We start from the raw sequence: 16152 nt of genomic DNA on the forward strand, positions 1-16152 counted from the left end.
TTTCTAAGATTTCGAGAGGATTTTTCATGAACTGTTGATGGAAGAAGGTTAGTAAGGTAATTGGGAAACTGGCCCTCATGCATTTTGTAGATATGAATTAGTTTAAGACAACTTCGTCGTTTTTCTAGACTTGGCCATTTAACTTCAGTGTAAAGGTTTCTAATTTAGACGGATCTGGATAGGCCTGAGACAATATTTTTATACGTGTTTGCTTCACGCAGCGTGAAATTTTGTCACCGATTTCAGACGTATTCAATGATTTAATCGTATACCTTAAGATATCGGCACACACTGCAAGAAAAACTGTCTTTATGCATTAAAGATTTTTGCAAATGAATTTCAATAACTTGAGATATGTGTAAAAATAAAAATCTTAACGGTGTGTTAACATTCTGTCCAGCCCGTGTGTTAACCCCTGAAAACCCTGTTCATTCTGCACCCTCTATCTCCTGATGTAGCTTTTTAGTAAACTTGGTGAGATTTCAATTTGACCTTGAGCCGACTCCTAGCTGTCGCTATAGATTTCTGCAACAGTAATTGAATGCTTACTTAACTAGTGCTGTAATATCGGTCCGGATGCAATGTTGCAAAACTCTTCAAATGTTTTCAATATGTTAGCAACGCTTAGGTGTTGGTTTAATCGTTTCTGTTCAGTTTTTTTACTATATTTTATGTGCTTAATTCTTGTAGTATATTGCAATTAATTTTACTTATTAAATTCGTTTCTTAATACTCGGCTTTAAGTTGCCAGCTTGGAGATTTTAACATTTATAAAACCAAAGACTAGCTTTTATGTTTCACATTGAAGTCTTTAATTTTTTCCATATCACAACTTTTTCGCGTGCAGTATTGTTTAATACCCGTGTTTTTTACCTTGTATACTGACCTCATTAAATAGTGAGCGTGTGTAGCACGAGTTTGTTTGGCCCTATTCGTTAATACTATTTTTTTATTTTTGAATAGTATCTTAAAAGTATATGTTCTTATTTCGAACGATTAACCTTCTCGATTTATTTGTATTATTTGATATAGTTTTTACTTCATCTTCTCTATTTTTAATGCAAATCATATTTGAAAAAAAGCAAAGAAATTATCGGCAGAAAGGGGCACACTCGTAATACTTCCACATCTGAAATTATTTTACATGCACGAATACTGTAGAAATCGCCGTAACCGTTGAGATATTATCTGTGAGGCGGTTAAATAAAAGTGTCCAATTTGTTATTGTTTGCCGTTTTGTCTTAATCCCGTTTTGTTGTGTCATAAGGTATTCTTCAATTGGAAGGGAAATGTCGAAAATGAAAATAGAGTCAATAAGTATAAAAACATTGCTTTATCGATCGTTTTGTATTTTGAAAGTTGCGTAAACATTCTTATAATTCAATTATGATGATATGTTTTTTATATGGCGTACCCCCGGTATATATATTTTATGAAATAATGTTGAAAACCTTGAATAATTACCACACGTGTTGATCAAGACATAGGCCGCAGTCCACTACAAATGTGAAATAGTGACACTTTCCGTAAATCGTCAATCTGTTTTCAACAGTAGAATGTTTACGGTGGAAAGTTGACATTTGGGTTGAATAGCCTAAAACGTTCACAGTTGAATGATCTTAATGAGAATCTGATTTTTAAACAATGGAATTCTAGCTTGTTTAAGATCTTTATCTATATATACTGTCTAACTCCCCTTTCAGGTATTATTGACATATGAAGTCCCTTTTTTCTTACTTGTCAAACTACTTTTTGGTATGCCCAAACTGTCAGGGCCCTTGCTACACTTAGGGGGATTGGGGCCCGGGTTCTTATTAGAGGGGGGGGGGGAATTTCACATCGTTTTGGGCGAAAAGGGGAATTTAAGAAGATCTTTTCACCGACCATTGAACACCTAAAATTGCTATATTTTAATGTAATTTACATAAATATACTTTAGATAGCACGATACCAGCTGGGAACATAGGTATAAAAGTAAAAAATATACATATATAAAAAAAAAAAATTTTGAAGGGGTAATTTTTAGCTTAAAGGTCAATTTTAACACTTTTGGAAACTTTATAATATGAAAGATAATTGTTTGAGATGCGGAATAAAACTATTTGCAACCATTAAGCGTTACGCCTTATTCCATAAATCACTAGGTAAATCTTCCAATAACGCACAGTTTTCTAAAAGTTTGACTGACTTACCTCCCTTGCTACATGACGTCAGAGCTGTACATCCGCTACCATAAAACTACGAATATAAAAGGCACTTTTTTACCTGCCGATTTTTTCTTCAAGAACGGGGTGCGTATAATGTACGAGTTTAGAGCAGAACAAAAATTTTCCTGTGTAAATTTTCAACTTAATTGCTGTTATTCCCTTCGCGGCAGCCATTTTGAACTACACCATTACATCAAAGGGGTGCAACAGGGCTCGCGCTGTCATTCGCCATTTGAGTCATTTGCGAAAATATTGAGAATTTGGCTCAATAAAAATCTTATTTGTGAAAATGCGAAAATCTAGTAAAATTTCATTGAAAACATCCGCCAAAAATAATTAGTTTTATAATGCTAATAGAGTCTATTACACCTGTCTGCCGATTGCCGAATTAAATTGAAAGATGATAATTAATTAATTTGTTTTTTACTCCCAAACTAGCCTTAATGACAGCAGCGTATTTTAATTAAAGAGATCATGAAAAACACAAGCGGTTTAATTGTATTTTAAGTTATATTAAAGTATCGAGTTTGTAACACAGGTAATTCATCTAGACAACTATATAAACGGAAGTAACCATTTTGTCTTCTTATTACTTTATTATTATAATAATTATTATCGTCCCGAATATTGTCAAATTGAATAAAATGTGAAAACAAAAAACATCTTCTTTCTTTTGTAATTATGACTGCTTGACCCGGATGTCAGCAAGGGGTCCGTGTGTTATCGATAACAATCAATGGTAATATAAACAATAGACAGAGATATTTATTATGCAACTGTCATAACAACAGCACTATAACACATCCCGATCAATATACCGGGGAATTACTGTGTAACAGATAGTTGACAACACCAAATTGATTGCTATTTTCACAACACAAAAATATATTGACACATTTTTTCGGAAATGGCCTATTTTGGACACTGATTTTTTAAGTGCGTATTTTACACGGATTTTCAATTTTTACCGATTAATTGTGACCAAACTAGGGAGTGCGTATTATGCACGAGGGCATATCATATTCGTGGATTTACGGTATTTTTAACAGTGTTATTTATGCCGAGACGCAGGGCTTTTTTTAAGCGGATGCCCGCTTGCCCGTGCCGGGTTAAAATCGTCGCGGGCAAGTGATTTTCCAAAGTAGATAGTCCGCCGGGCAAGTCCGTTTCGTATTAGCATAATTGCGGTATGTTTTCGACTTTTCCCCTTGTATCTATTTTCTTTGGGTCAATATATTTTTTTATCAAGTACAAGTAAAACAAGATTTTATTGGTCGCTTGCATTGTATAAGCCAATCTAAACGCTCAAAACAAGTTATACTCTGCAGACGTTTTAACATGGCGGACAGTAGCATCCAGCCAATCTTTTCTATTTTTAATAAAAGTAACTGTAAATAACTTGTATGTTACATATTCACAGTTTAAAATAGTGAGAAAATCTTCATCAAAGACATCAACATGAATTTCAAACTCTGAACAATCATTTTCACAGTACTATTCTAAGCCCTCACCCCTTTTAATCTATGCCATAACTTGTATAGATATAGTGACAAGTATTTCGTTTTAAAATTTTAATAGTAATAAACTCTTCATATGTATTGTATTCAATAGTGACTATTCAATGAAATAAAACTGTCCAGATTTTGTTTTGTTGACAACTTTATATTATAAAAACGATTATTATTTTATTTTTGATACATTGAATATAGCTGAAATTAAATCTAGCATAATAATGTATGTGAATCAATGCTTTCAAGATCAAATGACAATAAAAAATTGACTTCAAAATAGGGCAACCAGTTTTTAATGAGGGCAAGTAACTTGCAAGTAACTTGCCCCCCGGGCAAGTGAGTGTCAATTTCTTACATTAACCCCTGAGACGATCAACTGCATTGCTATTACATCAATACTTTTATGTTAAATTATGGACTTTTCTGACGAATATGATCATTATGAAGATGAACTGCATGAAATTAGACCGTATACGTACAGTACACGCCAGTTTATCGATTTAAAAAATCTCAATTAGACAAGACTCCTTTTCCCAAAATGGCTGGAAAAAGCCCTAAAATGTTCGTTATTAGATTGTTCATCATATATATAAATTATTGTATTTTTTGTAAATAAATGCAAGTGAACGAAATCGTATTATTGCAACACATAATTTAACTTACAACAATAATTCTAATCATTTGCACCCATTGATGTAATTACATCGATGCTCTAACTGTTCATCGCGCATGTTTGGTCTAGTTCGTAATCTTTTGCACTTATGCATAGTGCAAATGTAAAGTTCAATAAAATTTCAGAGGACAGAAAACACACTACCGTATTTTGGGGGGTAAAGACGCGACTTTTTTCTGAAGCGTCTTATTAATGGACGAAAATGAAAAACATAATATCCCAATTTTTGCGAAAAATGCGCGTGTGATAATCATTAGCGGAAATTTGATTGCCTCTGAATAACCCCCATGTCACTATCAATCGATAATTTAATTGGTTTATTGCAGTGTTATGGCTTTGTTAAACCTACCACACTTATCCTTATGTGTACTCCTCTACGATAAAATCTTAGTCAGTTAGATCTACTGATGATAGCAACTGGGTGTAATCCTCCTGGAAATCGTGCTTTTCACGCATAATATTATCAAAAAAGTTTTTTGACACGAAAAGCTTTTTAACAAATTAATATTTAGTTCATTACAAATATATTACAAATATAAATGTTTTGTTGAATTCCCTAATAAGAATACACATTTGTAATCCGAAACACACTTCTGATTGTCTTCTGTTAGCGCGCCGTTTACAAATTCAAGCGTCAAATAAACATTGGGGATTGTTAGCAGAAATAAACAGAATATATCTTATGTTCCAAATTTCAATTTTGTTAGCCTTTTAGTCGCCGATGCTTAAAGGAAACTGTGCTCGCATCTAGCTGTAGGCGCCCGCACCTGGATTAGTGATAATTTCGTGTTGTTTATGCTTTTCGCAGTTTGTACACGGAGTGTCTATTCTCATCTAGAGTCTGTGGTTTGTAGCCACGACGAACCCATAATTGATTTTTAGTAAATTCACCATATATGTCTACATGTCGAATTTTATATTAAAAAATTAGGCTGCGACCATTTTGATTTGTCGGCATTCTGTTTTATTTCAGACTCCATGCAGTTCTCATATTATAATCTCTGTGATTTATTACTCTAACTTGTTAGTTTCTGACCACGCGTGCTACCGAAAATAGCCTGCGGGATTGTGTTTTATGGCACAAAGAAGCACACAATGGCTTCGACCCGTGTTTTTTTATCCCTAAATGTAAGATAAGCACGTGCAATATCAAATATTATGTTGGTCAGTACAAACGTTCTACCGAAAACCGTAGACCGCGTTTTTGTTTTATTGCCAAATCAAGCCCTGAACATCGAATATCCTGTGTATTATGACACACAAACTTTAGATAAGCACGTGCCGTCTGTAAATACAATAATTTGTATAGATCAGTAAGAATATCGAAGTAACTTACACAGTGAATTCCTGTATATGATCTCGGAAATGAGACTTGCTTAAAACGTTTAAAATAACGATATTTATTGTCAAAATAATTTCTTAAAACAAATAAAAACCATCCAACATACATCATACACAGACCAAACAAAGTATAAATAATTTTGACGGTTTGTGTACTAACATTGAATTATATAGTTACGATGATTTTTTGTGCGCTCAGTATACAGTACAATACAAATGTATGCAATTGAATGTAATTTTTCAATAATGAACGAACTAAAAGAGTGTAACGATAACGATACAGCGTGTTTGATTTTTATTTTATTCAAAGGAATTGTCAATGGCAAATTATTTGCGAGATACTCCGGTACTTTAGTTGAAATTCACTACGAAACTTTTAATCGAAATTTCATCAAATCTTTAAAAAGAAAGTAACATATGCTGAAATTCGTTTGATACTTTCGAAAAAATAGAGAAAGTTTGTGTTTAGGAATTTGAGCACTACCGGTATTTCTTCAATATTTACCAGAATTTAATGTGAAGAACGGAAATCGGCCATATACGGAATTATCATTGTTTTGACAGTTGACATCCGATGGTAATTGTATGAAGTATGAAGAGAAGCTGACGAAATGTTAACACAATCGCGCAGAAGTAAATATATCAGCGTTTTATCTGTATCTGTTTCTAATTTTCGTTAATTTTAAAATTATTTAACATTGGCTATAGTATACAATAAATATTTGTAAATATTTTTACTCGGGTAATCGCCGCGTGTAAAGACACGGCGTGATTCTGTGTATCGATGCCAAGACAGAAACAGACGCTGCTGTTTTTATTTGGAGAAAACAGTTTGTGTTTGGAAACATGGCTGGCACGACCGATTTTGGTGCACCAAATCTTCTTCAGTTTTTTGTCATTCGGAAACTGGAAAAAAAAATCACATTATCTTTTCCAGAACGTGATTTACAGCGAAAGGCCGCACAGATAACCATTTTCCCTATTACTGTGAAAACAATTTCACGAAAATATCAATACAAACAGAAAAAATAAAACCAGAATTCTGATCTATCGCTTATCTTCTAAGCCGACGGGAAAATGCTTGTTCAGCTCTGACGTCACACAACAGGGGAAAACAGGGGAGATAAGCGAATCAACGCTTTGCGAGTTACGATCATAAAAGTCAACAAAATCATCTTTTTCAGGTTAAACACAACACGTAAACGTATTTTCCCGATAATTTAATCATATTTCAATGTCAATAGCGTTTAATATATTGACTTTGGATTTTCTTTAAAATTGACCTTTAAAAAGAGGAAAAAAAACTATTGTAAGGGGGGAATGGGGCCAAATTTTGGCCCCAAAAAAGGCCAAAGAAGGGCCCTGTCTGTAACAGCTGAATGACCTTTATGTGTAGATTGTTCAGTATATATTTTTCCTATTTTATGCCTGAAATTCCTAATTGACGGTATTGTTTAAAAAAATATTGTATTCTTATTTCCAAGAATAAGTGCAAAACCTCTTAACACCCCATCTGTTAAAATAAATTGTCAAATACTTGTTTTACATTGTTTAAATCGGATATTCCCTCGTTCATAAACCATATTTATGCAGTTACACCATTAATTTTGTCATTGGCTATGATTTAATGATGTGATTGCAAGGATCTTTGATGAGAGAAACGCTGATCAAGAGTCTATACAAAGATGAAACTCAGAAATTTACAAGCTGTTAAAAAGAACGTTTGCTTTTAGTTGCTGTTCTTCGAAAACCGCGTAAGTCAAATTTGGTGCAAAATGTTATTTGTTATTATAAGAATGGCGGGTTCACGGGTCATTTTCTGCGAAAATACTGGATTTCATCTCCAATTGGAAGGCATAGTTATGAGCACGTGAGAAAATCCTGAACACTCATTGGGTCACTAATTGTTTCTACAAAAACTGCGTAAGTCAATTTTTCCAACTTTTCAAAAAACATTTTTAAGATATTTTTCTTAGTTTTAAAATATATTAATTTAGATAGTCTTAATTAAAATGGGAATACTTTGTATTTATGAAAATATAAAAGCCTGTTGTTGTCATTTTAATTCTAAAAATGGACTTACGCAGTTTTCTCTTTAATATTTGGTTCCTTTTTTAGACTATCTAAATTATTATAGTTTAAAAATGTTTTTTTTGCCTATTGAAAAGTTGTAAAAATTGACTTACGCGGTTTTCGAAGAACAGCAACGTTTTCCTCATTTCAATTTTTTTATAAAACATGGACAGTAATTTAACATTAGTGGATTGCCTCTTAGAATGTGTAGATTTGTTTAGGAAACTTTTATTTCATCTAACTGTTCAAAGAACAAGGATGTCCAACCATTTTTCTTAAATTTGTTTCTTTCTCAGACATTGTTGTATTACAAAGTGTGTACATTTTTTCAGGTTACTATGTGAGATTGAAGGACAAATCTCTGCCTGTGTCAGATCGTTTGAAACTTGTCAGATATGCCTGGATTGCTAACCAAGTCTTCATTCCAAATAAGGAACAAGTCTTGATTGATTTGTTGTTTGGACTTCTTATTAACAGAAAGAGGTATTTTATTTCAAAATCCTTTCCGTTTTTGGTCCATTGAACTTTGATTGAGTCAGATTCTTGTTTTGTGTATGGTCCACATTTATGCTAAATTAAGTACTTTACTAAAAACATATACAACAAATATCTTTAAACAAATATTTAATTTGACCAAAAAACTGCTGAATTATCTAATAGCCCCAAGTAAAATATTTGTTTTTTATTGCCTGGTTAGAAGGAAGTAGAAAATTTAAGGCAGGCTATTTCCAAATACAAACACATTTGTCTGGCCTTAGCATGTGGTTTCTGTGCAATCTTGTTTCATGAATTAAAACCTTACCCAAACCACACGCTCATAATCAAAGTTTATGTTCATGTAAATTAGGGAGCAGTTAAATGACAGTGATGCCACTCTTGTCTGGCAATGCTTATCGGATGTCCTGAAATCTCCAAAAGCCCAGCAGTTAACAGGGATATTCTTAAGGCCATCCTCCTCACAGGTATGCTTAGTCCTCCAGGATTGTGGCATTCGTTAAATTCAGAAAACTGAAGGTCTGAACTTCCTCACAGCTAATTATGGAATGTTGGTTCAGAATTTAGTTAAAACCTATTTATTAAAGCTTGATGGCATCGAAAGCCTTTGGCTATTGAAATGCTCTTGAGTTCGTTTCCTGGGACTAAGAACCAGTACTTGGTGACTTTAGGGCAGATCGAAAGAACGCTCCCACAGTGGGGATGGAACCTGTGACCTCCAGATCCCTAGGCGGACAATATCCACTACACCATGGCAACCTTATAATTTGTGTTTGAGAGTTTTTAAAGTACATTACACAAATCTGATCATTTTTAGCTCACCTGAGCACAACATGCTCATGGTGAGCTATTGTGATCGCCTTTTCGTCGTGCATCTGTCGTCAACATTTGCCTTGTGAACACTCTAGAGGCCACATTTATTGACCGATCTTCATGAAACTTGGTCAGAACATTTGTTTCAATGATACCTTGACCGAGTTCGAAACTGGGTCATGCTGGGTCAAAAACGAGGTCACTAGGCCAAAAAAAAGAAAAACCTTGTGAACACTGTAGAAGTCACATTTGATGCCCAATCTTCATGTAACTTTGTCAAAATGTTTGTCTTAATGATATGATGGTTGAGTTCAAAAATGGTTTCAGTTCATTAAAAAACATGGCCACCAGGGGGCGGGGCAGTATTCCTTATATGACTATAGAGAAACCTTGTGAACACTCTAGAAGTCACAATTTATGCCCAAACATCATGAAACTTGGTCAAAACATTGGTTTCCTTGATATCTCGGACGAGTTCGAAAATGGTCCAGATCGGTGAAAAAACATGGTTACCAGGGGCCGGGGCAGTTTTCTCTATATGTATATAGTGAAAAGATGTGAATGCTCTAGAAGTCACATTTTTGGTCCAATCTTCATGAAATTTGGTCAGAACATTTGTTTCCTGGATACGACGGTTGAGTTTGAAAATGGTTCGGATCGGTAAAAAACCATGGAAGCCAGGGGGCAGGGCAGTTTTGCTTATATGGCTATAGTTAAACCTTATTAACACACTAGGAGTCACATTTATAGTCCAATCTTCATGAAACTTGGTCTGAACATTTGTTTTTATGATAGCTAGGCTGAGTTTGAAAATGGTTTCAGAATGTTGAAAAATATGGCCGCCAGGGGGCTGGGCAGCTTTGCTTATATGGCTATAGTGAAAACTTGTTAACACTCTAGAAGAAACATTTATAGCCCAATCTTCATGGAACTTGGTCCAAAGATTTTTTGTTTTGATAGCTTGGCTGAGTTTGAAAATGGTTAGGGTTTGTTGAAAAACATGGCCGCCAGGGTGGCAGTTTTCATAATATGAATATATTAAAACCAAACTCTAGTTGTAATGTGGATTTTGGTGCACAATGATGATGATGATGATGATGATGATGATGATGATGATGATGATGATGATGATGATGATGATGATGATGATGATGATTATGATGATAATGATGGTTATGATGGTTATGATGATAATGATGATACTGGTAATGAATTAACCACAACCCAAATATTTAATAATAATTATTGCATTACTCAAATTAATTATTACCATTACTTATGATTGTTATCTATATCTTTGCAAAAATTTAACATAGTGGTAAAACCAATAAAACAACAAGAAGTGTTGCATATGAATCTTATTTTACTTTTTATTTACTTATCTTAGGCTACTCTCTATAACTCATTTATACCTGTGCCAGCATTGTTGCCAGGTGGTAATTGTGTAACACTCCTGGAAATTGACCCCAATTAAACGGGAACTTACATCAAAGACCTTTGTGTTGATGTCAGATGGAAACCACTCATAAGATGGATAAGACATTACAACTTGAAATGTTTTACCCCTACAATTTTCTGTTACTCAGTAGTGTGTGTGTGATTATGAAAGTTGTGTGATTTTAGCAGGTTTAATTTTTGTTTCAATTGGAAATATCAATGCAATGTGAGTCCTAAAATTGTTCCAGTTGTTTAAAAACACTTTGTCAAAAATGTGAACAATTTGGTAGTAAAAAAACAACAACTTATCACATCTTTTAAGAAGCACAAACAACTGTTTGAAGAAAAGTTGATTTGCATTTGTTTTTGCAAGAATAATGTATTTATGCTACAGATTTGGTGTGCATTTAAATTACAAATAGTTTGGTAGTTGTTTTGATATGATACATTTTCAAATGTCTTGTGTGTGTTTACTTCTATATTTGCACATATTTATAACTATTAAGAAAGATCAAGTGATGTTTTGTACAATAAAAGAAGATCAATATTGAATTTCTAGTAGCTGTACATATTCTGGTACTCATTTACTTTTTTTATAACTGACTTTGATATATGATAACAATTCAACATATTTTATTTAATTATGCAAGAACTATTTTATAAAAACACAATCTCTTGAACAAATACGGTTGTTTTCAGTATGTAAAAGTGTTCTTGCTAAACAGATTGTAAGATGCTGAGATGCTTATCTAATGATCTCAAATTTGGACAACAATTTGTTGAAAAATGTACTTCCATTTTCTTTTGCTGATGCTCATTATTAAATTACTGTCCGCATATTACTTTTATCCAAAATAATAGCTTTGTCGCAGCGGATAACAAATGTCTATTTAAAAAAAATTAAACACACACACACCAAACTACTGATAACGCATAATGTATATATCTGCAGAAACAGCAAACCTTTTCTTTTCACAAAACAACATTAACAACCCTTGTTTCCTGGATATGACGGTTGAGTTCAAAAATGGTTTTGATCCATCTAGTAACATGACCGCCGGGGCAGGGGGGTCATTTTCCTTATATTTACATACTGAAAAAGCCTGTGAACACTCTAAAAGTCACATTTTTTGGCCAATCATCATGAAATTTGGTAAAAACATTGGTTTTATTGATATGTCGGATGAATTTGAAAATGGTCTTGATCAGTGGAAAAACATTGCCGCCACGGGATGGGGCAGTTTTCTCTATATGTTTGTAAGAAGCATTTTCCTTATATATATATTTTTTAAAAATCTGGGTATTTAAAACATGGCCGCCAGGGTGGGTGGTGTAATTTTCTATATAGGCCTATTGTCAATACTTTGGAACACCTTATTTTTAAATTCAGTCTTGTCATACTAATAATTTGAAATATTTGCTGAAGAGTTTTAATCTTTGTTTCTTTCCATCTAAGTCTCTCAGGTGAGCGACCCAGGGCCCTTTGGGGCCTCTTGTTTAATTGAATTGTATAATAATTAGAAGGTATGTTTAAGGTAAATTCTTTTTCTTGAATATTTGTATGTCAATGCATTCATAGAATCTGAAAAACTAAGTTGAATATTGTATAATCCTTCTTCTAGCTCCCTTACATGATGGAACTTGTGTTGGAAGTCATGAAACTTACATACGGTAGTTGTTACTTTGTTTTTCTGAGAGTCCAATGAAATAAATAAATCCTAAACTGCCCAAATGTCTAGGATAAGTTTAAACTAGGTCAGGTGCATCAAAAAACTTGGTCATAATAACTCAATATAGATGTAACATGGTCAGAATGTTTATCTTGATAATATCTAAATTTGGGTAATTGGCATTAAAAAACTCACCTGGTAAAATCTGGTAAAAAAGATTGCAACTTTAAAAGTATCATTAATGACTGAATATTAAAACAAACATGTTTGAGATATTTATATTCACGATATTAAAGCTATGTTTAAATATGGGTCAAGTCTGGTTAAAAAAATTGGTCACCAGGTCAAGTCTGAGACTATTGGTGTACCCAGAACTTGGATGAAGGCTAACCAGGTCAAGTCTGAGACTATTGGTGTACCCAGAACTTGGGTGAAGGCTAACCAGGTCAAGTCTGAGACTATTGGTGTACCTAGAACTTGGATGAAGGCTAACCAGGTCAAGTCTGAGACTATTGGTGTACCCAGAACTTGGATGAAGGCTAGCCAGGTCAAGTCTGAGACTATTGGTGTACTCAGAACTTGGGTGAAGGCTAACCAGGTCAAGTCTGAGACTATTGGTGTACCCAGAACTGGGATGAAGGCTAACCAGGTCAAGTCTGAGACTATTGGTGTACCCAAAACTGGGATGAAGGCTAACCAGGTCAAGTCTGAGACTATTGGTGTACCCAGAACTCGAGTGAAGGCTAACCAGGTCAAGTCTGAGACTATTGGTGTACCTAGAACTCGGGTGAAGGCTAACTAGGTCAAGTCTGAGACTATTGGTGTACCCAGAACTCGGGTGAAGGCTAACCAGGTCAAGTCTGAGACTATTGGTGTACCCAGAACTTGGGTGAAGGCTATAATTCCTTAAATAGAAAAAACTTGTATGAGTGTATACTTGTATAAGATGTAATAAAATGTGTGTTTGTTTTTTAGGTGTTGGTTTCTGCACTGGCTGAATCCATAGTTGGTAGCCATGGTAATTTGAAGCACTTAATAGGATGTTGCCTGGCAATCATGTCCACACCAAATCTAGCTGAGGTTTTCACAGCCAAGCCGGAAGAAATGGTTTGTATCCTTGCATGTCTTTCTTCCACTCTTCCATTATGGAAAGTGTATATATTAAGCATGATAAGGTATTTTTATAGGAATAAAATATTTTGTTACTCATCTGTAGGTTGATAGATAGGAACTATTAATACTTTAACTTTTGAGAAACAATTGCTAAGACTGATGCAATAAAGAATTCACTTTCCATCCAACCTTGTACAAACTTTCACTATTTTGTTTTGACATTTCAATCTGGTGGTCTTGATCTGATCAGAATAAGATGTATCGCCTGGTTAGAATTAGAAGATAATAATTCTAATAGACTTTACACAAGGTTAAGTCTTGATTTTCATGGAATCTTGCCCAAACTTTCACAGCATTTGGAAGAGAATAAGACCTTCAGTCGTAACAAACTTTGGAACAAACTAGTTTTTTTGTGACCAGTCAAATATTGGACAATCATGTTTATCCCACAGTGCAATATATGTCAGTTATGGGCCATTTTTGTTGGCGATATCATTCCACTGTTAGCACTGATCTCTTGAATTGCTTGCACTCAAGTGAACGCTTTGTGTTGCCATGACCATCTTGTTCATCTGAGTTGTTGGTGGACCTCTTTTAAGATTAGTTCGACTTTTTGATTGTAATATGTTGCATGCAAACAAAGCTTACATTTGCTGGTGCAGTGAATGTCTTGTGAGTTGTCTTTGGAAGAGTATGTATGGTTCTGTCCTCACTTGATGATAATGTGCTGCTAAAAAATCAGAATTTATTGTTGTTAAAAAATCTGTTGACATATACTATAGACAAATTTTCATCTAAAACAATATTTAAAAAAAATGCAACAATTTCAAATATTTTAAAAATGTTTAGTAACCAGAGTGTAAATAGCCAATGAATATTTTTGACTATTGGTAACACCTATATGGCTTATGTGTTTAACAGTGAAACCTCTTCACACTGTTTACAGGTGGGATTGTTGTTGAGTCTGTGTATTTACAGGCGGGATTGTTGTCAAGTCTGTGTATTTACAGGTGGGATTGTTGTCAAGTCTGTGTATTTACAGGTGGGATTGTTGTCAAGTCTGTGTATTTACAGGCGGGATTGTTGTCAAGTCTGTGTATTTACAGGTGGGATTGTTGTCAAGTCTGTGTATTTACAGGCGGGATTGTTGTCAAGTCTGTGTATTTACAGGTGGGATTGTTGTCAAGTCTGTGTATTTACAGGTGGGATTGTTGTCAAGTCTGTGCCAGATTGTCAAGATGCTGGAGACCAACAGGCCTATTGATAATGTTGGTGATCCTGCAGAGCTCTGCACTCTTGTCTCCACTGCTGTGGAACTGTTTGTAAAGACTGTAAAAACCATCCCCAATCAGAATCAGGTTAGCAGTCTTTTATAAATACATAAACTATTTTTGTTATTGAAACCCCCGCTAAGATGTGGGGGAGGAATTATGGGATTGACAGTTTATTAAACTTGGCTGAAATGTTCACCACATTTAAGCAAAGAATGCATGATACAATTACGTCTGGAGTATTCTTAAATTGTGTTTGTAGAAGCACCAAGCTAGTTTTTAGGAGATTTATACCTGTAATTGATTGTTACATATGACTAGTGTTAGTGTTTAATATTTTTTGTCATGACACTGTAACTTATCCTATTGAATTCCATGGAATGTCTGTCTGAATTCCAGTCGTTGTGTTTTATGTGTTGTCAACTTTAAGCTCGTTTCCAGATTTAGCATCCAATCTTCATTTAATTTAGTCAGAATGTTTATCTTGACAATATGTAGGCCCAGTTTGAAATAAGTAAATCTGCATCCAATAACTAGGTCACCAGATCAAATCTTAGACTACTGAAAAAACATTAAATTTCGTGTGGTACGAATTTTCGTGGATTTCTTTGTTCCGCTGAACTACGAATTCAAGTACCAACGATTATTAGCTCACCTGAGCGATAGCTCGAGGTGAGCTATTGTGATCACTCAGCGTCCGGCGTCCGTCCGTCCGTCCGTCTGTAAACAATTTGTAAACATCTTCTTCTACTAAACCATTGAGCCAATTTCAACTAAATTTCATGTTGAGCATCCCTAGGTCATGGGACAAAAGAATTGTTAAAAAAAATTTGATCACATAACCAAGATGGCCGCCATGACCATATATGGTAAAAACCTTAAAAAATCTTCTTATCAGAAACCGCTCATCAGATTTTCAAAAAATTTCACAGGGATGACCTTTGAGGGCTCCCCTGAAAAAGTTGTTCAAAGAAATTTGATTCGTCAAAAAAACATGGCCGCAGGAGCTCGTTGAACTTTGCATGTTTATTCGTTTTTGCCTATTTTGTGAAAACTTTCAAAAATCTTCCACATTTTTTGTCCGATCCTTTCCAAATTTGCACAGTGTCTTTATATCAATGAGGACACGAACCCTACAAAAAATCAGCATTATTGGTCCATGAAGTACAGAATTACCTCCCCTTGAATTGAGAAAATGGTGTTTATGCAATAAAGTCCAAATTTTTCATCCAATTCTTTCCAAACTTGTAAGGATTTAGCATGGTTCAAACAAGGGAAACAACTACGGTTTATGCATGTTCTTTTTATTACAGATTTGCCTCCCTTTAATTCATTCAAAATCTCATTTTACAGCAGAGATTCCAAATCTGACCTGTAAATGAGCCCCATATTTACTGCTGGTGCTATGTTACCTTTTCCCATTTGATCATTCTTAAGTATTGGTCTTGTAATGCTGCTACTGCTACTGCTACTGCTACTGCTACTACTACTACTACTACTACTACTACTACTACTACTACTACTACTACTACTACTACTACTACTACT

General features: G+C 34.4%; 1 protein-coding gene across 2 annotated transcripts in view; it reads left to right on the forward strand.

Moving 5' to 3' along the window:
* The first annotated feature begins 1271 nt into the window (after window positions 1–1271).
* Window positions 1272–16152, forward strand: part of LOC127879012 (unhealthy ribosome biogenesis protein 2 homolog) — an 80671-nt gene continuing 65790 nt past the window's right edge. Inside the window, exons 1-5 of one of the 2 annotated variants that reach the window (XM_052425597.1) lie at window positions 1272–1317; window positions 8138–8288; window positions 8653–8767; window positions 13196–13327; window positions 14536–14691. In XM_052425597.1, coding sequence (XP_052281557.1) covers window positions 1290–1317; window positions 8138–8288; window positions 8653–8767; window positions 13196–13327; window positions 14536–14691 — 582 coding nt within the window. In that variant the 5' untranslated portion in view covers window positions 1272–1289. Of the gene's footprint in view, window positions 1318–8137; window positions 8289–8652; window positions 8768–13193; window positions 13328–14503; window positions 14692–16152 lie in introns of those variants that run through there. The other variant, XM_052425598.1, reaches the window with a different exon arrangement.

Source organism: Dreissena polymorpha, chromosome 4 (genome assembly GCF_020536995.1).
Source record: "Dreissena polymorpha isolate Duluth1 chromosome 4, UMN_Dpol_1.0, whole genome shotgun sequence".
Classification (NCBI taxonomy): domain Eukaryota; kingdom Metazoa; phylum Mollusca; class Bivalvia; order Myida; family Dreissenidae; genus Dreissena; species Dreissena polymorpha.